A 26,037-nucleotide genomic window follows, 5' to 3' on the forward strand; every position below is an offset into this window, starting at 1 on the left:
CACTTCATACAAACAATATTAAATTTAAAAAAAAAAAAATGAAAAACATTATGAAAGTTTAAGTCCTGACTTTGTAATTGGTTGATGCAAGCTTGCTACCGACTTCTCAAGTCTCATGTTTTGTAGACAGACACAAGTCACACAACAAAAAAGTGTGTATGATGAATTAACATAAAAATACACAGACTCTAGTGCTTCATGTATAGCAGGAACTGCAAACTGGTCATGTGCAAAAAAGAGGATGTATGCCTGCGGCAACATCTCACTCCAATTTAAGGTGGAGAAAACCTGTGTAGTTTATTATTCTTAACTTGGAACAATCATACATACAAAGACAAATAACTCACTCTTAACACAATCATCACTCAAACTGTCCCAAAACATACAAACACAAATAACTCCAAGACAACTTCAGGTAATTTAGCTCATTTCTGCTCAATTCCGTCAATCGTCACATGAGGGATGTGACTAATTGTATGCCAATTCTCTCCTCCCTCCTTTTCATACTTCCCTTTAATTAATGGACAATCGGAAATTTCAATAGAAGTAAGGGTGTTGGGTAGAGCCTCCTCTGGCAAGCGCTCAAGAATAGGACAGTTCCAAATATGTAGTTCTATGAGAGATTTGAGGTGGAGAAAACCCTTGTTGTTCATTATTCTTAGCTTTGAACAATCATTAATACAAAGAGTTTGAAGAGTTGGTGGCAGCAGATTCTTCTCTGGGAATGACTCCACGTTTTCAAACTCATTACTGATGAAGAATGACTTCAAGGAATTGAGTTGGAACAAACCCCACTCCTTTCTTGAAGCAATCAGTTTTGGGCAATTCTCTATATAAAGGTCGGCCAAGTTGGAAGGCAATCCACCCATTTGAAACCATTCCAGCTCTGGACAATCGTATAGATACAGAGAATGAAGTTTGGTGAACAAGTGTAGTGAAAAAGGCAACGAGGATGAGTGCCATCCTTTTATTGATAGTCTCCAAAGAGAATTATAGCAACGTAAATCCAAAGAGGGACAGTTTACACAGCCTCTGAAATCCAACTTCAACTCTTCAAGAATGGTATTGTTGACTAATTTTTGCCCCACGGAGAACTCGGTGTACCTATTTTCCCAAAGGGATAACTTTTTCAAGCTGATCGGCAATTCATTTACCAAAATTCTATCACATCTCTGTATATTTAACTCTATGATCCTATCACCCTTGGGAATTGATGCTTCCAACTTGTTGCAATCACAAATCTTCAATTTTTGTATAGAAGGAAGGTGTTGAGGAAGCAAGGCCCTTTTCAATTTGGGACAATTCCATATATAAATCTCTTTAAGCAAAGGAAACCCTTCAGGACAAAACCATTCCTCCCAATTGTTCATCTCCTCAAATTTCAAAACTTCAAGGGACCTGAACGAAACATTTGTTGAACTATTGCCATAAAACTCTTCAGTGATGATCTTTATTCCGTTGCAGTTTGAAATAGAAAACTCCTTGAGAGAGGGGAGCTGCTCAATTGGTGGCATATGGGAACATCCACAGCCTTTCAGTTGAAGAGATACTAAGTTGGGTAAATGACAACCCGTTATCCAATTCGGAAAGTTATTACCTTGGTATCTTCCAATGTAAAGCCTCTTCAAGTTGCTATTTGGATGAAGAGCCTCAAAGACATTCGATTCTCTTCCATTGTTGTTGAATTTGAAATTGTCACTGTACTCCATATTTAATTCTTCTACATGTTTCTTATCTTTCAAATTTGCTCCTGCGGCATCTTTGGGATTAATGACATGTTCCAATCCTGAAATACAAAGTTTCCCTTGAAGACAATTGAGATTACCCAACTGCTGAATATTAGACCCATTCTCCTCTCCCACAACAAAATGACTCAGTGTTTGAAGATGGTTTAGACTCCCTATCTGCTTTGGCATTTTCTTTATATTACAGCCTTCAAGATTAAGATGGCGTAAACTCACAAGTTTGTAAAAATCTGAAGGGAGTTCAGTCAACTTAAAACACCTTTTCAATATTAGTGTCTCTAATTTGTACAGCTTACAAATTGAGTCAGGCAACCTTTCAATTAATGATTCAGTCAGGTTTAGATATCGCAAAAGCTTTAGATTTCCTATCTCACCTGATAGCTCTCTGAGTTTACAACCACAGAATGACAACATCCGCAAATATTTTAGTTTCGAAAATAGATCACGTTGCAAATTGTTGCTTATCATGAAGCATTCTTTACCATAGCCTCGTGGTAATACCAACAAGCTGCGTAATCCCTTGATCTTAGAAATGTGATTCAATATTCCCGCACCATCTTTCAAATCAAGATAGCAGCAAACATGTCGTGTTCTTTCAGATATATTTTGTACACTATCACCCTCAATTTGTAAGCAAAACTCATGGGACTCTGATTTTGCCAAATCATTGACAAGATCATGCATGACGAAACTTTTATCACCCCATGAATATAGTGGTTCTTGAAAAAATGAAATGGACTCTAGATCATCCAAGAACTCATTACCCAACTCTTCTTCACTTTTGTCTCTTCCGCAACATTTCAGCAAACCTTCTGCCATCCAAAGCTTGATCAATTCATCTTTTTCAAATTCATAACCCTTGGGAAATATTGAACAATAGGCAAAACAACGCTTTAGATTGGAAGGGAGATTGTGGTAACTCAATCTCAATACTGAGTTAATTTCATCACCATCCTCCCGTACATGCCACATATTGGTCTCCAATATCTTAGACCATTCAGCTTGAGAAAATTTTCTTTGCAGGAGTTTCCCCAATGTTTTCACAGCTAGAGGCAACCCTCCACATTTCTCTACAATCTTCTTGCCAATCGATTCATGATTTGGATATTCAAACACATTTTTTCCTTGAAAAGCGTGTTTCACAAATATACTCCAACAATCTTTCTTCTCCAATTTTTTTAAAGGAAGTTGATGGTCAGATTTCATGACAAATGCAACATGTTTGTCACGTGTTGTCACAATAATCTTACTTCCTGAAAATCCAGGGTTAAAAGAAAGTAGTAATCGCTCCAAACATTCCTTATTCCCATTCCACACATCATCTAGAACAAGCAAACATTTCTTTCCAGTTAGTGTCTTTTGTAGTTGACAAATGAGTGGATCAAAGTCTTCACCGTCTGCAGGAGAATGGAATGACCTGAGAATTGTTTTGGTGAGTCCAACAACATCAAAAGATTTTGAGACATGGACCCAAGCTTTAAGTTCAAAATGCTTCTCCATCCTCTGGTCGTTGTAGACAAGTTGAGCAAGGGTGGTTTTTCCCATCCCACCCATACCGACTATGCTGATTATTGATACCTGGTTGTTGTTGTCCTTGTCTGACAGCAAATAGTTGATTATTTCTTCTTTGTCACCTTCTCTACCATATATGCAAGATTCATCCACCAAAGATGCAGTTGGAGATCTTTTTGAGGATTGCAGGCTAACTGCACTTTCATAACTTCTTTCTGTCAATCTGAACACATCCTTTTGCTCTGCAAGAGTGTTTAGATTGTCTAGCAAATCCTTGATCCTAGATTCAAATCGATTAGTGAAAGCTGAAATGAAGTGTTGAACCTTGCTCTTTCGTTGTACATGTGTATCAAACTCATCTAACAACTGATCTACTTCATACAGCTTGTGTTTAAGACGATCGAGCCAATTCTTAACATTTTGGTTCTGGTACTTCTTTGTCTCTGCATCATCCAACAATTGATTGATAGAATTCAGTGTGATTTCAAGTTTGTTAATCAACTTTTTATTGAAGAGGTCTTTGAAATCTCTTGAGGCAATCCTATCAAGAGTGACTTGAAAGAATGACGAAAGAAATGCTCCAGCAATCAGCTCTGCCATGATATTGTAGTCAAATCCTGAGAGTCTCACTGCAAGATGATAATATGTTATATTCTTTTAAGCAAAATGGAACTAGAATATCTTCCATGCATAGTTGGAAGTGTAGAGTTCTAAACATATAATAACAACTATATATATTGCAAGCAACGAAATAGATCACTTGTTACTGTAACTAAATCATTTGTGACTTTTATATTTCTTTATCAATGTTGTTTTTAGAAATCAATTTTTTTATTAGAAATGAAAAAGTACAAAGAGTATGAGTGAATTCTCTGGTTGCTTATACAGTAATTCTTGTCCTCATGAGCTTAGATAGTAAGGACACTCCATAATATATGCAAGTTCTGGGATTCGAACCCCGGCCACCATTAAAAAAAAAAAATACGCCCGTAATTCTTGCATAAACACAGTCTAATTGAACTTCATATACTAAAATTATTAATTCATGATAATTTATTAGTATTTTGAATTTTTCTAATAGATTTTGTACTCTTGTTTTATTGTATCTGATAAACACAATGTCCAACCAAGTAATTGTAAATAGTTAATGAGCTTTATATGTGTTTAATCATGGTTGAAAATAAAAGAAGAAAAAATTGAACCCAGGTCATTGCATCGCATGTAAAATAAATGGTAATTAATCAATGGAGTGTTTCTATGGTTTGACTTTTTTTGTGATAATCCTCCCATATTTTAGGTGAAATGTGCTCTAGTAATTTGGAGTTTAAAAAAAAGTCTGACCAATCATTATTCCATCTAAAATTAAACATAGGTTTTCTTGATCAATTCATCATTTGGTGAATCTTATTAATGACTTAAGAGTTAAGTCCAATTAAAATGGTCGACAAAATAAAAATGGTAAAACGGTCGATAAAAAAACTAGTAAAAGAATTTTTTTTTTTAGAGGGGAGTAAAAGATTTTATTAAATACTTCAAATGTGAAAATGAAAAAAAAAAAAATAGGATTTTTACTGAGCATTGAAAGAGTCAGATCATTTTCTCATAATGACATGAAATTATGTTTAAAATATTCATCAAACTTATCTAAAATGTGATATTCATCAAACTTCGATATTTTTTTTTAAGACCAAACTTGATATTATTTCTTCAAAAGGAAAAATCAAACTTGATATTGTGTTTCAAATATTCGTCAAACTTCTATACATACAATTTACATGAAGCTTAGAGTTCTAAAATAAATTAAAGATTTATTAATTCAGGGCAATTTATTAATTTTATTTTTTCGAATTTAGTAAATGAAAAAATTATTAATACTACTATCTTGAACTTATTTTTTTTGGATAAACCGTGAGAGTGAACATGCATCAAGAGGGAACACCGACATTCCAACTAGGTTGACACCCCAATTTTTTCGAACTTCATATTAATACTAATATAGCACGGTCCAATTGAACTTCATATAATACTAAAATTATGTTCTTCAAAAAAAAAATACTAAAATTATAAATTCAGGACAATATTTTGTACTCCAACTCTTGGTTCATCTCCTATCTCCTTTCTCCTATACATACATTTTAGAATCTCCTATACATACATTTTAGAATAATGAAAATACACATGACATAACAAAATGAAATATACATAAGAAAATTGACATGTGGCAAGATGAAGATATGAATATGAAAATAAACATATTTGTTATCATTTTAAAACTTAAATTCCAATTACTACCATTTATGGGTTACCAAAAGGACAAAACATACACAACAAATTAAATATTATGTAAAAGTCAAATTTTAAAAATAAACAAACAAGGAATTATATTAAATTAGCATAATGAAAGAAAAATTCAATTTTTTCGGTCAAGAACAAAGCCAAATTTAGATTTTATTATATATATTATATGTTCTTTTTTTTAAGGGATATATTATATGTTCTGAAATTCAAAATTCAATTTAATAATAATAACAATAATATATGATATATGTTCTTTTATAAAACTTTATATAATTTAACATAATTTATTTGAATATTTTTATGTTGTATCAAAATATTATTATTATTAATCCCGGACACCATAAAAAAATAATATTATTATTACATTATTAACCAATTATGAATCCTTTGAAAATTGGAACCCTAGTTTTTTAGTGAGTGAAACTTCAACTTCTCTCTAAATTTTCTTTCTCCTTCGTTCATCGAGGAGAGGTGGTTTTAGGTCATTTTTTGACCTAGAATCACCCCTCTACTTCTTTTTTCCCTTTTCTTTCACTCTAAATAAGTGGTTTTCACATATATCAAGTTTTCTCTTTTGTGTTTTTTTGTGATTTCTTCGTCTAAGTGCGGCGTTGTGTTGTTCGTCGTCTTGTGTGGCGTTTGATTTCGCGTCTTGTTGCGGTGTTCGTTTAGTTCCTATTGAAAGATCGGCATCAGTCAATTACAAATTCGACCAATAATTTGGGCGTCAACGTTGCAGTTCTAGAAGCATGTGAATTTCGGTGATTTAGGTTTTATCATATTATTTGTAGGCATTTTGCCGTTTTATGCTATTAACTTGGATGTTGTGAGTTTGTTTGCAGATTCACCCTTTACGTTTTTAGCGATGTTTGTATCTGATGTACTCTATCAATTTTTTTTTTTGCTAACCACTCTATTGATTTGAATGAATGAATATCGTTTTGTTTTTGTCAAAAAATAAATAATATATTATATATGTTCTTAACAAAATCATATTTATTTTTTGACAAAAACAAAACGATATTCATTCGTTCAAATATTAAATATTTTTTCATCGATAAGGTAATATTTGATATATGAAATAAAATTAATAAGTTGTTAAAAAATAGTTTCATTTCAGATTCACATTAAAAAATATTTGTTGCCAATAAATATTAAAAAAAACGAGACAAATATTACGAATATGCAGAAGACGGCCTTTAGGACACGTTATGGACATTACGAATATGCAGTGATGGCTTTCGGTGTTACTAATGCGCCGGGTGTGTTTATGGAGTACATGAATCGTATTTTTCATGCGTATTTAGATCGCTTCATGGTTGTGTTCATTGATGATATTTTGATATACTCTAAGTCTCAAGAAGAACATGTTGAGCATTTGAAGATTGTTTTGCAAGTGCTGAAGGAGAAGAAGTTAAATGCCAAGTTGTCAAAGTGTGAATTCTGGTTGAATGAGGTGAGTTTTCTTGGTCATGTTATTTCTGGTAGTGGTATTGCGGTAGATTCGTCTAAAGTTGATGCAGTTAACATGATTTCGTGAATTAAGGTTAGGGGTCAAGTTTTAGATGGTTTTGAGTGCCTTAACATGTTTAGAAATGATTAGGCAAGTTTTTGTATTAAGTTTGGGCATAGGGAAGTTAAAAATGGGATTTTTGAGTGAAAAATGTCAAAACTCCCAAGAGCCATCAATTTTAGCTCGCCACGACGAGTACCTTGTTCGCCATAGCGAGTAGCCTTTTTGTTGAACTCGCCATAACGAGTAGAGTGGCTCGCCTCGCGAGTTACTCAGTGGCAGTCAGCCTTACTTAGAGTTCTTGCGATCTTTGTCGCATGTGATGTTACGAGTTGGTCTGTAGGGTATGAATGGAAGTTGTTTATAAAGGTATAGCCTTTCAGAGAGTCTGAATTAAAATCATTAATGATGTTGGTTAATTTTGAGATACATATATTATGTGGAAATTGTATGATATAGAAAATATTGTTGTTCATATCATTCAAATCGTTATTATCAGTTGTTGCTATGTTGCAAGTTGTTTATGTTGATGTCCTTGCTGTTGTTGATTATTAAATTCATTAAGTTGCAAGTTTTGGTCAAAGTTGCAAAGTTGTAAGTTGTCGTTCCAAGATATTGGAGTCGTATAAGTTGTTGGAGTTGTCTAAGTCGTTGGTTGTTGAGTCCATGTATACTCATTAAAGTTGAGGGCTTGATGCCATGTGAGCCTATTTGCTCTTTAAGTTGAGGGCTTGATGCCATGTGAGCCTATTTGCTCTTTAAGTTGAGGGCTTGATGCCCTGTGAGTATATTTATGCTCTATACGTTGGGGGCTTGATGCACTGGTTGGTACCACATGCATGATTAAGCTGTTGCAGTTGCATTGTCGAGATGATTAAGATGTTGTAGTTGCATTGTCGAGTTGAAGTCGTTGTTGTCGCATTGTTGTTGTTGTTAAGTTGTCAATTATCAATGAGTTGTTAATGAAGAACTATATGAAGAATTAATATTATTAATTGATTATGTCTATGTTGTTAAATTCATTTGATGAATTATATGCTTATTATTATTGAATGTGAATCTCACCCCTTCTCTTTGAATGTTGCCTCTACATGGGTAATGTGCAGATAACCAAGGATAGCTGTTGAAGTGAGTTGACTCTCTCATGCGTCGTCTTAAGGTCGCTCTGATACGTAACGGGATGGGGATCTTACTTTTTTCCATGTGTTACGTAACTGATATGATTTTATGTTGATGAACCATCTAGATTGGATTTTAATAAGTTGTCTATGTTGAGGCCGTTGTGCGATTACGATGTTAAATTAATGTTTTCCGCTGCATTGAGATTTGAATTGATAACATGAGATGTTTGAAATAAATAGTAATTCAACTATATTTATATTTTAAAGATGTGTAGCATTCTGTTTAGTTATTTACTCTGATTTTATGCAAAAAAATTTAAGTTGAAAAAACGAGATGTTACAGTGACAAGGTAGAGCAGGTTGGCCCGTTGGGTTAATATGTCAAAAAGAAACTATCTTTTTTACTTCTTTTTATTTACAAGTCACAATCAATTTTCAAATTTTCACCTCCATATATAGTGGGAGAAAAAATTCAATTAATTTTATATCTTTTGTTTTATGATTATAGCCTTTGTATTAGATAATTGATAACTCATGGAGTTTTTATTTTCAATGTCTTATTGATTTATTTATTTTTTTTAGGAAAATGTCTTATTGATTTTTTTTTGGTCAAGTAGCCTAGTGGCTAGAGCTCACACAATTAAATTGTGGAGAAGTGGAGTGTCTGGGGTTCGAACCCCGACTCCTGCATATAATATGCAATATCCCTACCAACTGAGCTAAGCTCACGGGGATGTCTTATTGATTTATTATAGAACTTTAGAAGATGTAATTTCTATGTTTGAATAATTATTTTCATATTTTTAGTGGAGCCATTATATTAGATATATATTTAGATTTTTTTTAAATTGGTTTTAAATTTATATATTTTTACATTGTTTATGTGAAGATTTTAATTAATATTTTTTTTTCAAACATTGACGGGTCAACCCGCCAATCCGTTGGTCCGCCACAAAACGGGACGGGGTGAGATTTCCAACCCTATTTCTCTAGTTGGCCCGCCCCGCTCTGCCCCTTTTTAGACTGGTTATTGACGGGGCGGGGTGGGACTAGACGGGTTGGCCCTTTTTGCTATCCCTACATTTATCTCTGATAGATAAAAAAACACGACATCCACGTGAGCTTAACTAAGTTGATAGGAATAATGCATAATATATGTAAGGTCTAGAGTTCGAATCCCGGACACCACAAAAAAAATATAATAAAAACACGAGACATATACCGATAGCTGATAAATATATACTATATATAAAGAAAACTACCCCTTTTCAGCTCTTTTGAGTTAGATTTTTCTTTTCAAAAATGCCCTCAATTTTGAATACAAATAATACATGTTACAACTAGATAAAAATAAATTTAAATATTAAAAAAAAATGTAACAAACACATAAATATATATGTCTGTTTTTTCCTTTATCATTTAAAAGGTGTAACAAATTAGATGAGTATATTTATACTTACTTTTTCATTATCCCAATTATACATTTAAACAATTTTTTCTATAATAAAGATTGTTGTTGGTGTCAATAAAAACAAATTAGATTATTATTTTTTTTGTTATATTGTTGGTGTCATTGAAATAAATAATCATGATTAGTTTGGTTTGTTATAACTTGAAAGCAACAAACATTTATATTTTTAGTTTTAATCCAAATCAAAATTTCATAAAAATAACACCGTTAATAATTTTCAAATTTTAGTGAAATAAAAAGAGCAGACATGCACGTGAGTGCCTGTTTTTTCGCTAATACATGTTATAAAGGACAAAGCACGGGACATATGCTTATAGATGATAAATACATATAATCATCTTTAAAAAGAAATGATCAATGAATCATGAAAAAAGCACGGGGAAACTGTTAATCATTGATAAATATTACTTTTTTCAAAACTAAAGTAATGCAAGATTCATTATCCAAATTCATTAAAAAAAATGAGAAATACAAAGAAAGAAAAGGGAAAATAGTTCAACACCTTTTCAAAATGAATTAAATTTATAGTCAGGCATCTCTAACTTATTTCTTATGTATTTTAGGTTAATATTATTAGGAAGAAATGGAAACCGAATAATAGAAAAAATGCTTTTCTAAAAAAAAAAATGCTAAGACAATGTTAGATAACCTATCGTTAAAATTTTATTGATAAATATTAAGAAAATACTCGACAAATATTAAAAAACACAAGAAAAATAGTTGTAACTGATACTTAAAAAAATACGGGACACAAATCTTTATCACTGTTTTTTATGAGGTTTTATCAGTGAGAATCATATGAAAAAATAGGAAAAATATCTGTCAATAATAAATAAACACATAACATATATTTGTCATTATAAATATAAAAAAAATAGGAAACATATTTTTTTACAAGAAGATAGGAAAAATATTTATTATTGATGCATAATAAATTTGGGTCAAATATTTGTGACTGATACAAAAAAGGGTTAAATATGTTTTTGGTCCCTATAAAATAGGGACCTTTCAAGTTTAATCCTTACTTAATTTTAATAGATTTTTTAGTCCCTACAAAAAAGAATTACTTCTAATTTTAGTCCCTATTACAACAAAGTTTGTTTAATTATCCTTAAACTCTTGATTTTTTGAACGATTTTTTTGAGACAAGTTTGGAACACTATGAAAGGTTCATTTACTAAAATTTAGAATTTTTTAACATCAAACGAATTAAATATGAATTTTTTAAAACGGAAAAAGTTAAAGATAAAATTAACAAAATCTGAACGTAGAAATCAAATTTTGCGACAATTTTTTGCATAGTAACTTTTAGTAATGTTCTTAACACGTTTGTAAAAAATTGTTCAAAAACTCAAGAGTTTAAACATAAATTAAACAAATTTGAATCGAGGAGGGACTAATACTGAGTGCAGATTTTTTTTTTTTAGGGACTAAAAGAACCATTAAAATTAAGTAAGGACTAAACTTAAAAGGCCCCTATTTTGTAGGGCCAAAAACATATTTAACCCTAAAAAAAACACTATTGAAATACTATTCATTGATACATAAAAAAATATGAGAGTAATATTCGCCATTGGTAAATCTATAGGGAAAAAAACAAACAAGGAACACATATTTGCAAGGTAATCAAAACCGGACCGGACATTAAACCCGTGTAGGCATGGGTTTAAGGTTTTGAGGTTCAACCGGGATTGGAACAAAATGAGATTAAAAACCTCTATTATTAATTGTACAAATCTTTAAAAATAATTGTGTGAAAAGGGAACAGATTGATAAGAAATGGAAATTAATCAATAACGAAACGCGTTTCAATTTTTTTCTGGAAAAAAATAAAACCCTAACCGACTAGACCTGTAAAACCGTCTGAACCGACGGTTTCCCAGTTTTTTCGGCTTTTGACCGGTTTTCCGGCTGTTGACCCGGTTCTTTGAACCATCGGTTTTGGGAGTCAGTCAGACCGGACATGGATCCGGTTCCCGGTTCAATCAGTTGAACCGGACGGTCCGATTCGGTTTAACTACCATGCATATTTGTATTTTTTTTTATTACGCACATACTTGTGATTGATACATGAAAAAAAAGCAAATATTTTTTGTAGACAAATATAAGAAATAATGAAAATATATTTATCACTAATAAACATAAAAAATATAGGACAAAAATTTGTCATTGTGACATAAGAGAACACAAACAAATTTAGAAAAACATGGGATAAATGATTTTCTTCGATAAATAAAAATTAATTTTAGAGATTGAAAAACAGTAGCATATCACCCTTACCTCAAAAAAAAAAAAATAGTCTATCACCCGTGCATTGCACGAGTTAACACACTAGTTGTATATAATAAACACATTGTCCAATCATGTGATTGGACTAAAATAGTTAACGAGCTTCAATTAAAGAAGAATTGTTCTTGAGTATACTCCTCTTTTTAGTATATTAAAAAAATTATGTAGACGAAACAAAAGAAAACTTAAATAATTGATTAATAATAAGAATTATCTCATGTATTCCATCTTTCAACGACGCTCTTTAGAGATGCATTTGCAGAAAATAATGTGAAAATAAAGAAATTACATACCAAGAAAATATTAAGTTTCCTAATGACAATTTTCCACCTCCTTTTAAAAAATATATGCAATTTGTCACCTTTTAGAATGAATGAAAATATATGAGTTAATTTTTTTAACAAAAAAAATAATCTTTTTTCACACAAAAATTGTTTTCTAAAAAAGAACATGTATAAATAGTTTCAAGTAGAAGGTGTGTATTGTAATTTTGTTGGTAATTTGTTTTCTAAAGTTTAATAATAGTTTATTTGGCAACGGTTTTACTAATACTTGTTATTTAATTCTATAAGTTAAAAATTTGCTAACGCTTCCCCTAATAAAAAAAAAATTACTAACACATTTTTTGTTATTTATAAATGGAATAAAGAAAATAATAGTTTGACCTACAATTAACTTTATCTAATTATTAAGATCTGCCAAGTAAAGAGAGTATAAAAAAAAATAGACAAAGATTTAGAGGAAATATAAAATATACTAATTAGTGTAAAAAAATAATATAATTAGTCTATTATATTTGTTCTCTTTTATATGCATAAGATACTAAAAAAACATTAATTATTAGCCATTTTTAGTTGGGAAAACAATAAATGAGTATAGGATGGGTTTTGCTCCCCTTTTTCTCCACTCCCCATCAAAAAACCATTTTTAGTTATCTGTTTCTAACTCATTTATGATTTTTATAATAAATTATAAATTTATAATTAGTAAAATAAAATATTCTCATTTTTATTTAAAAGAAAAAAATTAATTAATTATTTAATAATAAATAATTGTCTCCCGTATCAATTGCATCTTTCAAAGACATTATTTAGTGTCTCGTTCGTAAAAAATAAAATAAAATTAATAAAGCTACTTACAAAAAAGAATATTAATAAGTAGACTAATGACAATTTATCGCCTTTTTCAATGATTGAGAATATGTAAGAGTTGATTTTTTTTTTTTAACAAACAAAATTGTTTTTTTACATACAAAAAAAAATTAGAAAAGGACATGCATCACATGTTAAAGTAGAAGGTTAGTATTGTAATTATGTATTTCAATTATTTCATAATATCCCTTATAAAAACTCATTATCATAAGTAACCCTTGAAAAAGAATCAGTATCATATATAATTAACTTAAATAAAAATAATCTTTGTGAACTTATCTCAATTAATAGGGATATTGCATATTATAACATCAAATATCTTAGTTTTTTATATTTAAAATGTGTAAGCTTTAATCTTTAAAAAAAAATAAAACTATAACTATAACTTGGACGGATCATGTAACATAATTTAAAAGATTAAGTTTTGTTAACAAAGGAAGAAATTACCTGAAAATGTAAGAACAAATAAATTGAGATCTTTGTCACAAAAACACAAACTGAGATCTGCCAAGGAAATATAAAAAATGTGAAATATGAAATTTGAGTAACAACGGAAATTAAGAGTAAAATATGTGTTTACTGAGATTTAAAGAGAGAAATTACTTGAAAGTGAGTGACTGGAATGGAAGAAAGAAAGTGAAGAACTTAAAAGATCTCCCAAAGAAAGAAAGACTTAGCGGAAGCAATGCAAGATATCAACGATGAAGTTTAGTTTAATATGCATATGAAATTAAGAAGAAGAAAATGAATGGTGTGCTTTTTTCTATCAACTGACTGACCATATATAATATGGATAGACTTAGAGGAAGCACAGCAAGATAAGTTTGGAATAGAAGAGAAAATGAATGAGACGATCTACGCGCCTTTTCTACACACCACATAAAAGGAGAGGACCCCTTCCTATCACATGATATTTTGTACAATTATTTTTCTATAAATTTTATGATAATTTTTTTCTCTCATTTTATATTATCATTTTACTTTTGTTTTTTTTATTGTTTTTGTTTTTGTGTCAATACTTCATTTTTTTTTTTATAAATTATGGTTGTTACATAAGTTATCATCGAAATAATTGTTTAAATAATACAACTCTAAATAAATATGAAGGTAAATACTTTTTCTTTCCTTTATTCTAATACCTTTTTTTAAATTAAATATTTGTAGCGTCAAAAAAATTAAATATTTGTAATAAATCAATTTTTTTTTTTTTTTTGTGGTGTTACATTCTAACAAGCAAAAAACAAAATTATTATTCTTTGATGAGATTGATCATATGCAAAAACAAGGATAGAGAGAGAAGCTCTCGTCTCTCACTATCCTTCAACCACTCTTTTCTGTTTTAATAAACACCGCCACCGACTTCCTCCTTTCTTCCCCTTAACATCCAAACTTCAAGGTTCGATGTAATCTCTAACTTTGGTGGTGTGACGAGATCATTGGTTCTCCGCACCACCGGCGGCCCTCAACTTCTATTAGTGTATGTTGTTCGGTTGTCGTCAGATCTAGTTTGGACGCAAGCTTTCTCCGTCTCAACCGTCGTTGCAAGCGTTTGGGAGGTTCCAGTTTGGTTGGTGGTGACATGCCTTGATCTGTAGATCTTCATTGGATTGAGATCGGTTCGTCGGTTTTTTATGGTTTGGGGTGCGCCTCCTCCACGTCGAACGGTGGGGGTCTTTTTTGCTAGGTGGTGGAGCTATTTCTGTTCTTCAGTTGTTGGAGGTGGAGTTTCTGCTCTCCGGTTGCTGGATGTGGTGTTCGGTTCTGTATGATTCCGCCAGTGTTTGTATCTTTTGTTTGATTCTGTTTATTTTGTATGTCTGTGTTTATTTATGTTTGTGTTTCTGATCTGAGGTTGGGTGGTAACAGACGTGGTCTCGGTTTGGTTTCGTAAACCCGAAAGGGTCTGGATTTATTAACCCGAAAGGGCTGTTTGGTTACAATGCGTTGAACTCATCCCACGATCTGGGTTCAAGCGCATCTTGAAACCGGTGTGTTGGTGGTTCTGTGATTGATTGCCCGATGTTCCAGGTCTGTTGAGATCTGCAAGTCTCAAGTCTTCAGGTCAGCCTCCACTCTAGTATTGTCTTCGTTTCCGTCTCAGTCCAGGTGACTGTGGGCTGACGAATGTTATGCTCAAAAGAGCTTCTATGCCTGCTGCTTTGTTCAGGGGGTTGCTGGTACGTGGATCTTGAAACTGTGTTGGCGGTGGATCCATTCGCGCCCGTACGCGGGTTCGCTAGGTTACGCTCGTGAAGAATGTTTGTTTGTTAGGATGGATTAGGGCTGGTCCTTGCAATATCACGATGTATTCTCATTTATACCTGAGTCAGAGGTCTAATGCCCCCCGGTCTCTGTATCATTTTTTTTTATTTAAAAAAAAACAAGCAAAAAACAAAAAGCTAACTAGCTAGATTGTCTCTTAGAAGGAGAGACTCTAAGTCAGCAGGAGGACAAGTCCAATGAGTTGAGCAGGCAGAATAGGAAACCTCTTTAGCCATGAAGGCAACATTAATGTTCTGCTCCCTCAAAATATTAACTAAATTTATAGTCCCATTATGTAAGGCATCCGATATTTCTAGTAACACATATGCATACACATGCAAACTTGCATTTTCCAAGTTGTGAATAAGATTCACCGCTTCTAAGCAATCACTCTCACACAAATGATGCTTGTATATCCAAGATCATAACAAGTAGAAATCCCAAGTTGAATAGCACGAAGTTCCGCCATGAGGGCATCTCCACCAGTCCACCATTCTCAAAGTGAGTGAACCCTGCTATCCAGCCACCATCTTAGCCACGAATAACTCCACCAGCTCCTAGACGGGAGCTGTCTTCAAGAAAGTTGTCATCCATATTAATTTTGATGAGACCTTCGGGAGGTGGTTTCCACCGCGCTAAAATTTGATCCTTAGATTTATCAAAGCCTGGAGATTGGCAAAAAGTAATGATTTCGTCATGCAATGCGTTAGTCTTTCTCACCACTTCTTGAATCTTATATTATTATAATTATAAATAATAAATATTAGCAATTAATTGTTAAATTGATTTTGCTATTTTGTTTGAGTTATATCAAGTAAGTCATTTTAGTTTTTTTTACTATAAATTGATCTTTTAAATAAAAAAAATATATTTCCATTGTTATTCTATTTTTAGCCAATTATGTTAAATTTTGATTTTGGATCATTGAACGTTAAGGTGGTAGGTCTAAATAGTGTTTATATCACAAACATAATTATTTATCTACGTTTGTTTTCTTTTTTTTGAATTCAGATTTAATTTTATAAGTAATATTTCATCAACACTATTATAAGGAAGCCCCTAATATGGTCCTTAATATTAGGGGTTCACCATGATCCTCTCAAAATTACCTTCAATAGCATGTTTCAATAAAAAAATACATTTTCTTGGTCCCACACAAAAAAACATCATTTTTTAACTGCAACAATTGATATTACTTTTGTGCCATTCTTTTAACAACAAAAAACCATAAGTGCAATGCAAAACCATTTCTCTTTCTTCATTGTCAGTTTTCACTCCTAATTCTCCATATTTTTCTTCTTCCCATTAACATCACAAAATCCAAAGTATGAGAAAGTGATTCACAACAAATGCTTTAGAAACTAATCAATGAACAAAAACAAATTCTCCATTCTTTTTGTTGTCTTGATTTGAAGATGGGTCTGCACATTGTTGTTGTTGTTGATGGCTCCCTAGGTGAAAGGTTTATGAACCTAGAACACTGACATATGGCTGGGTGATGAAGGAATCATGTTTGTGAATCCTCATTATCATGGAATTGTTTCGATTCCTGTAATATTCCACAAAAACAAATAAACAAACATCAAACACTAAACTTTCATAGTTATTAGTCAAACAAAAAGTAGCAAAACACAAAGTAAAATTAGAAGGGTATAAAATCAATTGAGAACATGATCAATTCATGTATTTATCAAATAGAAGAAAAAAAATCATTCTTCATCACTTTCATGACTCGTGAGCCAACCGTGGAGTTATACAATTGATGAAAGTGAAAGAGAGAAGGACTAGCGATGAAGAGAGAGAAAGAGGAGAGAAATTGTTCTACATTTTTGGAAGGACACAAAAGTAATATCAATTGTTGTATTTTAAATCAATTTTTTTTCTGTGTGGGACCAAAAAACAATATCTTTTGTTAAAACCTGCTATTAAAGGTAATTTTGAGAGGATCATGGGTGAACCCCTAATATTAAGGACCATATTAGGGGCTCCCCTATTATAATACATCTATAAATTTTAGTTTTGAAAGCGATGAATTTAACGTTACCAATTTAATATTAAACGTCAACATAAACACCTTTTAATAGAGTTTGATGAAAATAATAAGGCAATGTAAAGAGGCTTCCTATGTATTTGGCATATTTTATCTAATGAAATGCAATGATTTTCTTCCCTAAAAAAAAAAAAAAAAAAGAGCCTATGCATCACAGGCAGATCAAATGCAATAAAATGAATGGACTAAATCGCGTAAATCACTTGTAGATATGCATACATATAAAACAAGAGTAAATATGCAATTATCCCCTAAAATTGTAAGCTTCTTCAATTACCCCCTGAAATTGTAAGCTTCTTCAATTATCTTCATGAAATTAACAAAACGTCAATTACCTCTTGAAATTGCACAACGCTAATCAATTTACCCCGTCGGTCAAATTCTTCTGACAGTCAACATGACGTTTTGCAAATACCCCCCTGAAGTTTTGCACTTATGTGCAAAATGCCCCCAAAATTAAAAATTTATGTTTTTTTTTCTTATCCTTGACTCAAAAGATATTAAAGACAAATAGTTAACGGTTATCTTTAATATTTAAGGTTACAATAATAATACATCTTCTAAAAATAATGCAGAATTAATAACTTCATATTACTTTAGCAAAATGCATGTTTAGTTCAATTTTTAAGATAGAATAATTTTATTCAAACTTATATTAAGAAACTGCTAGAATTAATTATTCATCAGGAATGAGTGTTTCTGGCTTACTTTGTTGTGAATTGACGTGTCTCTATTTAAATAAGTCATAAGTTATGGAGAATTGAACAACCAAATGACATAACAGAAACAAAATAAATAACAGACCCCTTTAAGAATGAAAGAGCCAGGTAAAATATTAAAGTTAATTGTTAATTGCTTGTCTTTAATATCTTTTGAGTTAAGGATAAGAAAAAAAATATAAATTTTCAAGTTCGGGGGCATTTTGCACATAAGTGCAAAACTTCAGAGGGGTATTTGCAAAACGTCATATTGGCTAACAGAAAAATTTGACGGAGGGGGAAAATTGATCAACGTTGTGCAATTTCAGGGGATAATTGACGTTTTGTTAATTTCAGGGAGGTAATTGACAAAACTTACAATTTCAGAGAGTAATTACCTATTTACTCTATAAAACAACGTCCAAATATATCAATGTGCACGAACTAATTGCTCCATATTAAAAGGAAAGCATTCATGTCTTCCACTAAAACATTGATTTGCATATATTTCATTTGTGGCTTCAGTGCTATGGATAAAATCGTAAAAATAATATTGTTTTCGATTTTCACATGGTTTTGCGTTTGTCCAACACAGGAGTCCTTGATATTTGTAAATCCTGAAAATTAAAAATTAAGTGTTTTTTTTTTTAGAGCAAATAAATTATATCATTTCATTAAAAATCAAATTGGAAATACATGCTGGAATATCATCAAAGACTTTGAAGCTAGTACTACATGTGGCTGCCTTAGCTAAAAGGTATGAGCAACCTCATTTTCTTGCCTCCTAATAAACTCGACATGAGAGTTTGTTAAGTAATCATTACAGAAATTTAAACTATTATCCATAATGGATCCAAACTCGGTGACATCTCCACGACCTTTGTTGAAATAATCAGCTACTCTTTTTGAGTCAACCTCGAAATCAACATTTGAGAGTTGAAGTTCATGAATCCACTGAATCGCATGATTTAAAGCCAGAGCCTCCCCTAAATCAACAGAGCAGGACGGAGTGTAACACATGATTTTTTCCATTTGGGATTGGCATTGATATTGACTTGCAGAACTTGAGCCAGAGTCTGAAGTTGTTGGGTTTAGGTGTACTTGCTTGCGACTTGCATTCCTCCACCCTTCAAGAAGATGCCTAGCTCTTTCTAGAATGGTAAAGTTTGAATCAGTCACTTGCTGCCATAACTTGAGATTTCTTGCTTTCCAGATGCTCCACATGATAGTGACACTGATCTCAATTTGGGCTGCTGACAACTTTTGCAATAAATTGAAAATATTATCGGGGGCATTGTCAAATTGGTTTAGTGATGGAGAGATTAGATGCCACAAATTAGCTGTCTGCCAAGTAACTACTGCACTTGGGCAATGAAAGAGAATGTGGTAGCTATCTTCATGAGGGTCTTCGCACCTAACACAACCCGATGGACAATTAACACCCCTGCTTCGCAACTTCACCCTTGTTGGAAAACAGTCTCTGCAGATTCTCCAAACTAAATTCTTAACCTTAGGGGGCACTTTCAATCTCCATATGCCGCTCCAATACCTAGGTTTACGCAGATGTTCATTGTTTATGATATCTTCAATACAAGTACGATAGGCGCTTCTAACTGAGTAACACCCATTTTTCTCTGCCTTCCAAATCATTTTGTCCAATTGAACCTGGTGATGTAACGGCGTATTTAAAATATCCTTGGCCGTATCATCTGCAAACAACTGTCGGATCAATGGTTCATTCTAGACTTTAGCCTCTTGATCAATTAAATGTCCTACAGAAAAGACTTGAAGTGCTACCATATCATCACCTACAGGAGGAATACTGGAACCCGAGCCAATCCATGGTTCACTAATGATAGGAATATCAAAGCCGGTGCCTATCTTCCATCTAGCTCCTTGCCGGACCACCACCTTGGCGCTGAGAATACTACGCCACACAAAACTAGGGTTATGCCCCAGTTTTTCCTCTAGATAGGTACTATTCGGATAATATCTAGCTTTGAAAATTCTTGAGACAAGACTATCTGTATTAGTTTGCAGCTGCCAACCCTATTTACCGAGCATTGCCACATTAAAGGCTGCCAAATCTTTGAATCCCATCCCACCATCATTCTTGTGAACAAAGAGTTTTTCCCAGGATAGCCAATTTAACCCTTTGTTGCTTGAGCCCCCATGACCCCACCAAAAAGCATTCATCATTTTTTCTATTTCCTCTAGAAGAGTATTTGGTAATCTAAAAATGCTCATGACATAAGATGGAATTGCTTGAAGGACTGACTTGATCATGACCTCCCTCCCAACTTTAGACAAGCATTTGTTGCTCCAACTACTAATTCTTTGCCACACTCTATCCTTAATGAAGCTGAAGGTTGTTTTTGCTTCGCCCTACCATTGAAGGTAAACCAAGGTACTTACCAGTTCCTAGGACCGCTCTAACCCCCAAAATGTTGGTGATAGCTTGTTGTAAAGGGTCTTCAACATTTCTGCTATAAAAAATTTCAGACTTGGGTAGGCTGACAGCTTGTCCTGAAGCTTCCTCATATTGATTCAAAATCTGTTTCATTATATGTGCCTGTTGGACCTCCGCTTGGAAGAACAAAAAACAATCATCGGCAAAAGGTAAATGAGACACTCTAGGGGCTGACCGACAAACATTAACACCTTGAAGGTCACCTCTGTTTTCAGCATTCCTGATTAGCGCAGACAGGCCTTCAACGCAAAGTATAAAGAGATAAGGAGACAATGGATCACCTTGTCGTAGTCCACGTCCTGGAATGATAGGGCCAACCATCTCTTTATTCACAATAACAGAGTAGTCAACTGTTTCAACACACATCACAATCCATTGGATCCATTTATCTGAGAATCCCATTTTGAGTATGACCTCTTTGAGATAAGCCCAATCCATTCTATCATAAGCTTTACTAATATCCAGCTTCAGCGCCACACTTTTATCTTTTCCTTTTGTCTTTGTCTTCATATGATGAACCAATTCTATAGCAACCAAAGCGTTATCTAGAATAGATCTCCCCGGAACGAAAGCTGACTGTGAGTCAGCAATGCATTTATGTAGTATTTTCTTCAGCCGATTTTCCAGAACCTTCGACAAAAGCTTGTAAAGAACATTACACAACGCAATGGGTCTTGATGAGATAAAACCGCAAGTGTACGGTCTTACCGAAGTAGTATAAAAGAGTATCGTTCCGATAGGGAGTAGTTCAATTTAATTAACCTTTAGAGATGATTAGAAGAGAGAAGAGAATTGTAAGTTGGGGGTTTTTAAACGGTTAAAAAGCAAATTAATAAAAGAGCCCTGGGATCGTTGGTTTCATCTAAATAACAAGTCCTTCTCAAACCAAAACCATAAGCTTATAATGTTATGTTAGACCTAATTTCTCAAGACAGTTTCTCTTAAGTTCCTCTAGCAACCAAGCCTATTTCGCTGACTTGATTACTATTGGATTTTGGTTCCTCTAACAACCAAGCCTATTTCGCTGACTTGATTGTTATTAGTTCCCTTGAAGATCGAAACTATATGTCTCAAAGATTGCAAAGCCTATTTCGCTGACTTTGCAATCCTTGTCTGAATTCACTTGTTCGAATATCAAAGCTCCACTTTCGTTTTATGAATTGATATTTGGAATAATGGACGAACAATTGTCAAACCCTCCACTTTCGTTTCCACAGTTTGATAATGGTTAATCCATGTTAAGACGGTGAATTCAGATAAGAAATTAGGGTTACATAAGATTACGGCTTAGGGCTTGGTTTGATTAGGATTATGTCATTTAGACTTATCCAACAATCCCAAGACAAGAAGAAGTCTACTCACTCATGTTCATCGTAGACATGGGGGAGAAGAGAGAAAGCATGAAAGTAAAAGACAGGAAAATAAAGGAAAGGAAAAGAACTTTATTTAGAAAAGCAATTGTCACTTATTGTATTCCAAGTAAAGATGAATATTTGTGATGGCTAGCTACTCTATTTATAGTACACAATTGACTTAAAATCTAAGCAAGTATATTCCAAGAATATTCCTCGGTAGATTGTGCGCCAAAATAGAATAGCTTGGAGTCCAAGCAAAAGCAGCAAAAGGTCTCTGGAGGGTGGCACGGCCGTGCCAAGGCTAGCACGGGCCGTGCCAGGCTTCTGACTTGTGGGAGATATATTTTGTTTCCCAATCTTCGTATTTTCGTGTCCAATCTGCTCCAAATCCCTTTCTTTTGCTCCAAGACTCAATCCATCCAATATTCTTCCCTGAAATATAATAAATTGCAATTTAAAGTAAACTATCCTAAAAAGGAAATAATACTAATATAAAATTATATAAAATCTAAATAAAACTAAACTAAAAAGCATATTAAAATAGCATATAAATGACTCATCAAACTCCCCCATACTTGAATCTTTCCTTGTCCTCAAGCAAAAGGCATAAACATAGTAGCATCAACAGTTAAATCAAATGACAATTTAATTAAAGCACATGTCTCCTCAAGGGCTTAAATCCCAAAATGTACACTAATCACAAACTCAAGTATTTCTTGAAATCTTTATTCTACCCAACGATCAAGTTTCAAGTGAGTGTGTGTGTGAAGTCCAACCCTTTTCCTGCTTCTGTATAAAATAGGCATTATGAGGAAACATGGTCTAATCCTAGCACTAAACTAACCAAGGAAGATTCCTTCCACAATTCATATAAGAGAGATGGGAGTATTTGAGAATCTTTGTTCTTTGCCATATGCACATTTTAAGTTCTTTATTTAAGGAACAACATTTTCACGTAGGAGGTCGGAGGGCCTACCCCCTTCCCCAATCTAGATTCAATGGTATCCCTTAAAACATCGTCTTCACGTAGGAAGTCGGAGGGCCTACCTCCTTCCCCAATTTAGTTTCAACGATGCTTTTTTTTTAAAGTTTTTTTCTCAAGATAACAATCACCTTCACGTAGGAAGTCGGAGGGCCTACCTCCTTCCCCAATCTAGATTCAGTGATGAGATCTTGGAATTTATTTGGCTTTTTGGCTTTTTATGATCTCCCTTATACTCACTTATACTACTGGCGCTTTGAGAATCTTTAAAGGTTAATGCACCACTAAGATTAGAACGCGTTTCCTTAAAATACCTATTCATACACTTACTCAAGGGAAGCAACTTTGTGTTTTTTTTTTTTTTTCATTGGAGAATTTTATTCACTTTAAAACAAGATGTGGTTATATCAAGAAGACTTAAAACACAAGAGTTTGCTTTTATGTACAAGAATCAACAAAATAAGAGGAGACAATGAAAATTTTTGTGTCATGATGTTTTCAATAAAAATTAGCTACTTAACCATGCCTTTTACAATAAAACAAAACCAAAGAATAAAGTTCAAGGGAGTTTGGGAATACTACGACTAAAGACACTTTATTAGGCTCCCCCCACACTTAGGAGAAGCATTGTCCTCAATGATTCAAATGATAGAAACGTAAGAAATAATGGAAAAATGAGAAAGGGTGCGGAAAGCTCACAATTTGTCGAAATTTTGAACTCTGGAGGCCTTCAGGTTGGCACGGCCGTGCCATGTTTAGCACGGGCCGTGCCATCATTCTGCCAACTTTATTGAAGATTTGGATGTGATTCTTGGCACGGCCGTGCCAAAGCAAGCACGGGCCGTGCCACCTTTCTGGTTCTGGGAACTTTGATTGTCTTGCGTTTCTTAATCAATCTCGGACATTTACCTACAAAATAAAGAGAAATAACAGGAAACAAAGAAAGCAATTAAATTGGTGGGTTGCCTCCCACGAAGCGCTCTTTTAACGTCACTAGCTTGACGAAGATGAGGATGAAAATCCTTAAGGTGGGTCACTAAGGGTGAAATCAGCCACCACTTCATTTACTTCCCCGGTATTATAGATTTTAAGCCGTTGGCCATTAACCGTGAAGGATCCTGTTTCGTCAGAAAAGATTTCAATCGCCCCATAAGGGTAGACTGTGCGAACTTGGAAAGGACCGGACCATCGTGATCGCAGTTTACCTGGAAAGAGCTTTAGCCTAGAGTTAAAGAGCAGCACAAGGTCACCACTTTTGAAGTGCCTTTTGATGATTTTCTTGTCATGCCAGGTCTTAGTTCTCTCTTTGTAAATGCGGGCATTTTCATAAGCATCCATCCTAAGTTCTTCTAGCTCATTTAATTGAAGTTTTCTTTTGTCACCGGCTAAATTGGGATCTAAGTTGAGGTTTCTAATTGCCCAATAAACCTTATGCTCGAGCTCAACAGGAAGGTGACAAGATTTCCCATAGACAAGTTTAAAAGGGGTCATCCCAATGGGGGTTTTATAAGCTGTTCGATAGGCCCAAAGGGCATCGTCAAGCTTATTTGACCAATCTGTTCTAGAGGTGGAAACAGTTTTTTCAAGGATAGCTTTAATTTGTCTGTTTGAGACCTCCACTTGTCCGCTAGTTTGGGGGTGATAGGGTGTCGCAATTTTGTGCCTCACTCCAAGTTTTTGCAAAAGTTTTTCAAAATGTCTTGAAATGAAGTGAGACCCTCCATCGCTTATCACAACTCGTGGCACTCCGAATCTAGGGAAGATGACTTTCTTAAAAAAATTTATAACTACCTGTGCATCATTAGTGGGGGAAGCAATGGCCTCAACCCATTTGGACACATAGTCAACGGCTACTAATATGTACTGATTCCCAAAAGAGGAAGGGAAAGGTCCCATAAAGTCAATACCCCAAACATCAAAAATTTCCACTTCAAGGATGTTATTCAAAGGCATTTCATTTCTTTTTGTAATGCTACCGGTGCGTTGACATTTGTCACATTTAGAGATAAAGAGATGCACATCTTTGAAAAGTGATGGCCACCAGAAACCAGAATGAAGAATTTTTAAAGAAGTCTTTTGTGTACTGGCGTGGCCGCCATAAGAAGAGGAGTGACAATGAGTTAGAATACTACTTACCTCGTTTTCAGGAATGCATCGCCTGAAAATCCCATCTGAGCCTCTTCGGAAGAGGTAGGGCTCGTCCCAATAGTAGTGCTTAAGATCATTGAAGAATTTCTTCTTTTGTTGGTAGTTTAACTCGGGTGGTAGTACTCCTGCTACAAGAAAGTTAACAAAATCTGCATACCAAGGTGCGTCAGTTTGTGCCAATAAGAATAGTTGGTCATCTGGAAATGAGTCATCCAAGGGTAGCTCATCCTTATTGGTCTCCCGAAGTCGGGACAAGTGGTCAGCGACAACATTTTCTACGCCCTTTTTATCTTTTATTTCAAGGTCAAATTCTTGGAGGAGCAAAATCCATCGGATCAATCTCGGTTTGGCATCTTTTTTGTTTAGCAAGTATTTTATGGCCGAGTGATCTGTATAAACAATGATTTTTGATCCCACCAAGTATTGCCGAAATTTGTCAATGGCGTAGACAACTGCTAGCAATTCTTTTTCTGTCGTGGCATAGTTTACCTGTGCCCCATCTAGGGTCTTACTGGCATAGTATATGGCATGCATCTTTTTGTCCTTTCTTTGACCTAATACTGCCCCAACCGCATAGTCGCTTGCATCACACATTATTTCAAAAGGCAAGTTCCAATCTGGTGGTTGTATGATTGGGGCGGTAATTAGTGCTTCCTTCAACCTGTAAAATGCCTGCAAACAAGAATCATCAAAGGTAAAGTCTGCATCCTTGAGAAGCAGGCTGGTTAGCGGCTTAGTGATTGATGAAAAATCTTTGATGAAACGACGGTAGAACCCTGCATGTCCTAGGAAACTTCTAATTTCTTTGACTGAGGTGGGAGGTAGCATTTTTTCAATAATTTCGATTTTTGCTTTGTCTACCTCTATACCTCTGTCGGAAACCAAGTGTCCTAGGACAATTCCTTCTCTTACCATGAAGTGACATTTCTCCCAATTTAAGACTAGGTTCACCTGTTCACATCTTTCCAAAAC

The 26,037-nt window shown here is 33.8% G+C and overlaps 3 protein-coding genes across 3 annotated transcripts; all 3 read right to left on the reverse strand.

Moving 5' to 3' along the window:
- Positions 1–228: 228 nt before the first annotated feature.
- LOC120579730 (putative disease resistance protein RGA3) lies at positions 229–13,681 on the reverse strand. Its single transcript, XM_039832430.1, has 2 exons — positions 13,548–13,681; positions 229–3,886 (listed from the first exon to the last, which is right to left on the reverse strand). Exon 2 carries the CDS (start codon positions 3,855–3,857, stop codon positions 426–428), a length of 3,432 nt encoding a protein of 1,143 aa, XP_039688364.1. The 5' UTR covers positions 3,858–3,886; positions 13,548–13,681; the 3' UTR covers positions 229–425.
- Positions 13,682–18,860: 5,179 nt separating this feature from the next.
- Positions 18,861–19,760, reverse strand: LOC120579487 (uncharacterized). The gene has a single exon (XM_039831870.1). It carries the CDS (start codon positions 19,758–19,760, stop codon positions 18,861–18,863), a length of 900 nt encoding a protein of 299 aa, XP_039687804.1.
- A 90-nt stretch (positions 19,761–19,850) lies between these two features.
- On the reverse strand, positions 19,851–20,309 carry LOC112417813 (uncharacterized mitochondrial protein AtMg00310-like). Its single transcript, XM_024773978.1, has 2 exons — positions 20,168–20,309; positions 19,851–20,077 (listed from the first exon to the last, which is right to left on the reverse strand). The coding sequence occupies exons 1-2, from the start codon at positions 20,307–20,309 to the stop codon at positions 19,851–19,853; spliced, it is 369 nt and encodes a 122-aa protein (XP_024629746.1).
- Positions 20,310–26,037: the final 5,728 nt, after the last annotated feature.

Source organism: Medicago truncatula, chromosome 3 (genome assembly GCF_003473485.1).
Source record: "Medicago truncatula cultivar Jemalong A17 chromosome 3, MtrunA17r5.0-ANR, whole genome shotgun sequence".
Classification (NCBI taxonomy): Eukaryota; Viridiplantae; Streptophyta; class Magnoliopsida; order Fabales; family Fabaceae; genus Medicago; species Medicago truncatula.

Bases quoted from the DNA above. Each gene is read 5' to 3' on its own strand.
- LOC120579487 (XM_039831870.1), bottom strand. From the start codon at position 19,760: ATGATTTGGAAGGCAGAGAAAAATGGGTGTTACTCAGTTAGAAGCGCC.
- LOC120579730 (XM_039832430.1), bottom strand. From the start codon at position 3,857: ATGGCAGAGCTGATTGCTGGAGCATTTCTTTCGTCATTCTTTCAAGTC.
- LOC112417813 (XM_024773978.1), bottom strand. From the start codon at position 20,309: ATGATGAATGCTTTTTGGTGGGGTCATGGGGGCTCAAGCAACAAAGGG. The intron at 20,078-20,167 runs GTAAATAGGGTT...GTACCTATCTAG, and splicing joins CTTTAATGTGGCAATGCTCG to AGGAAAAACTGGGGCATAAC.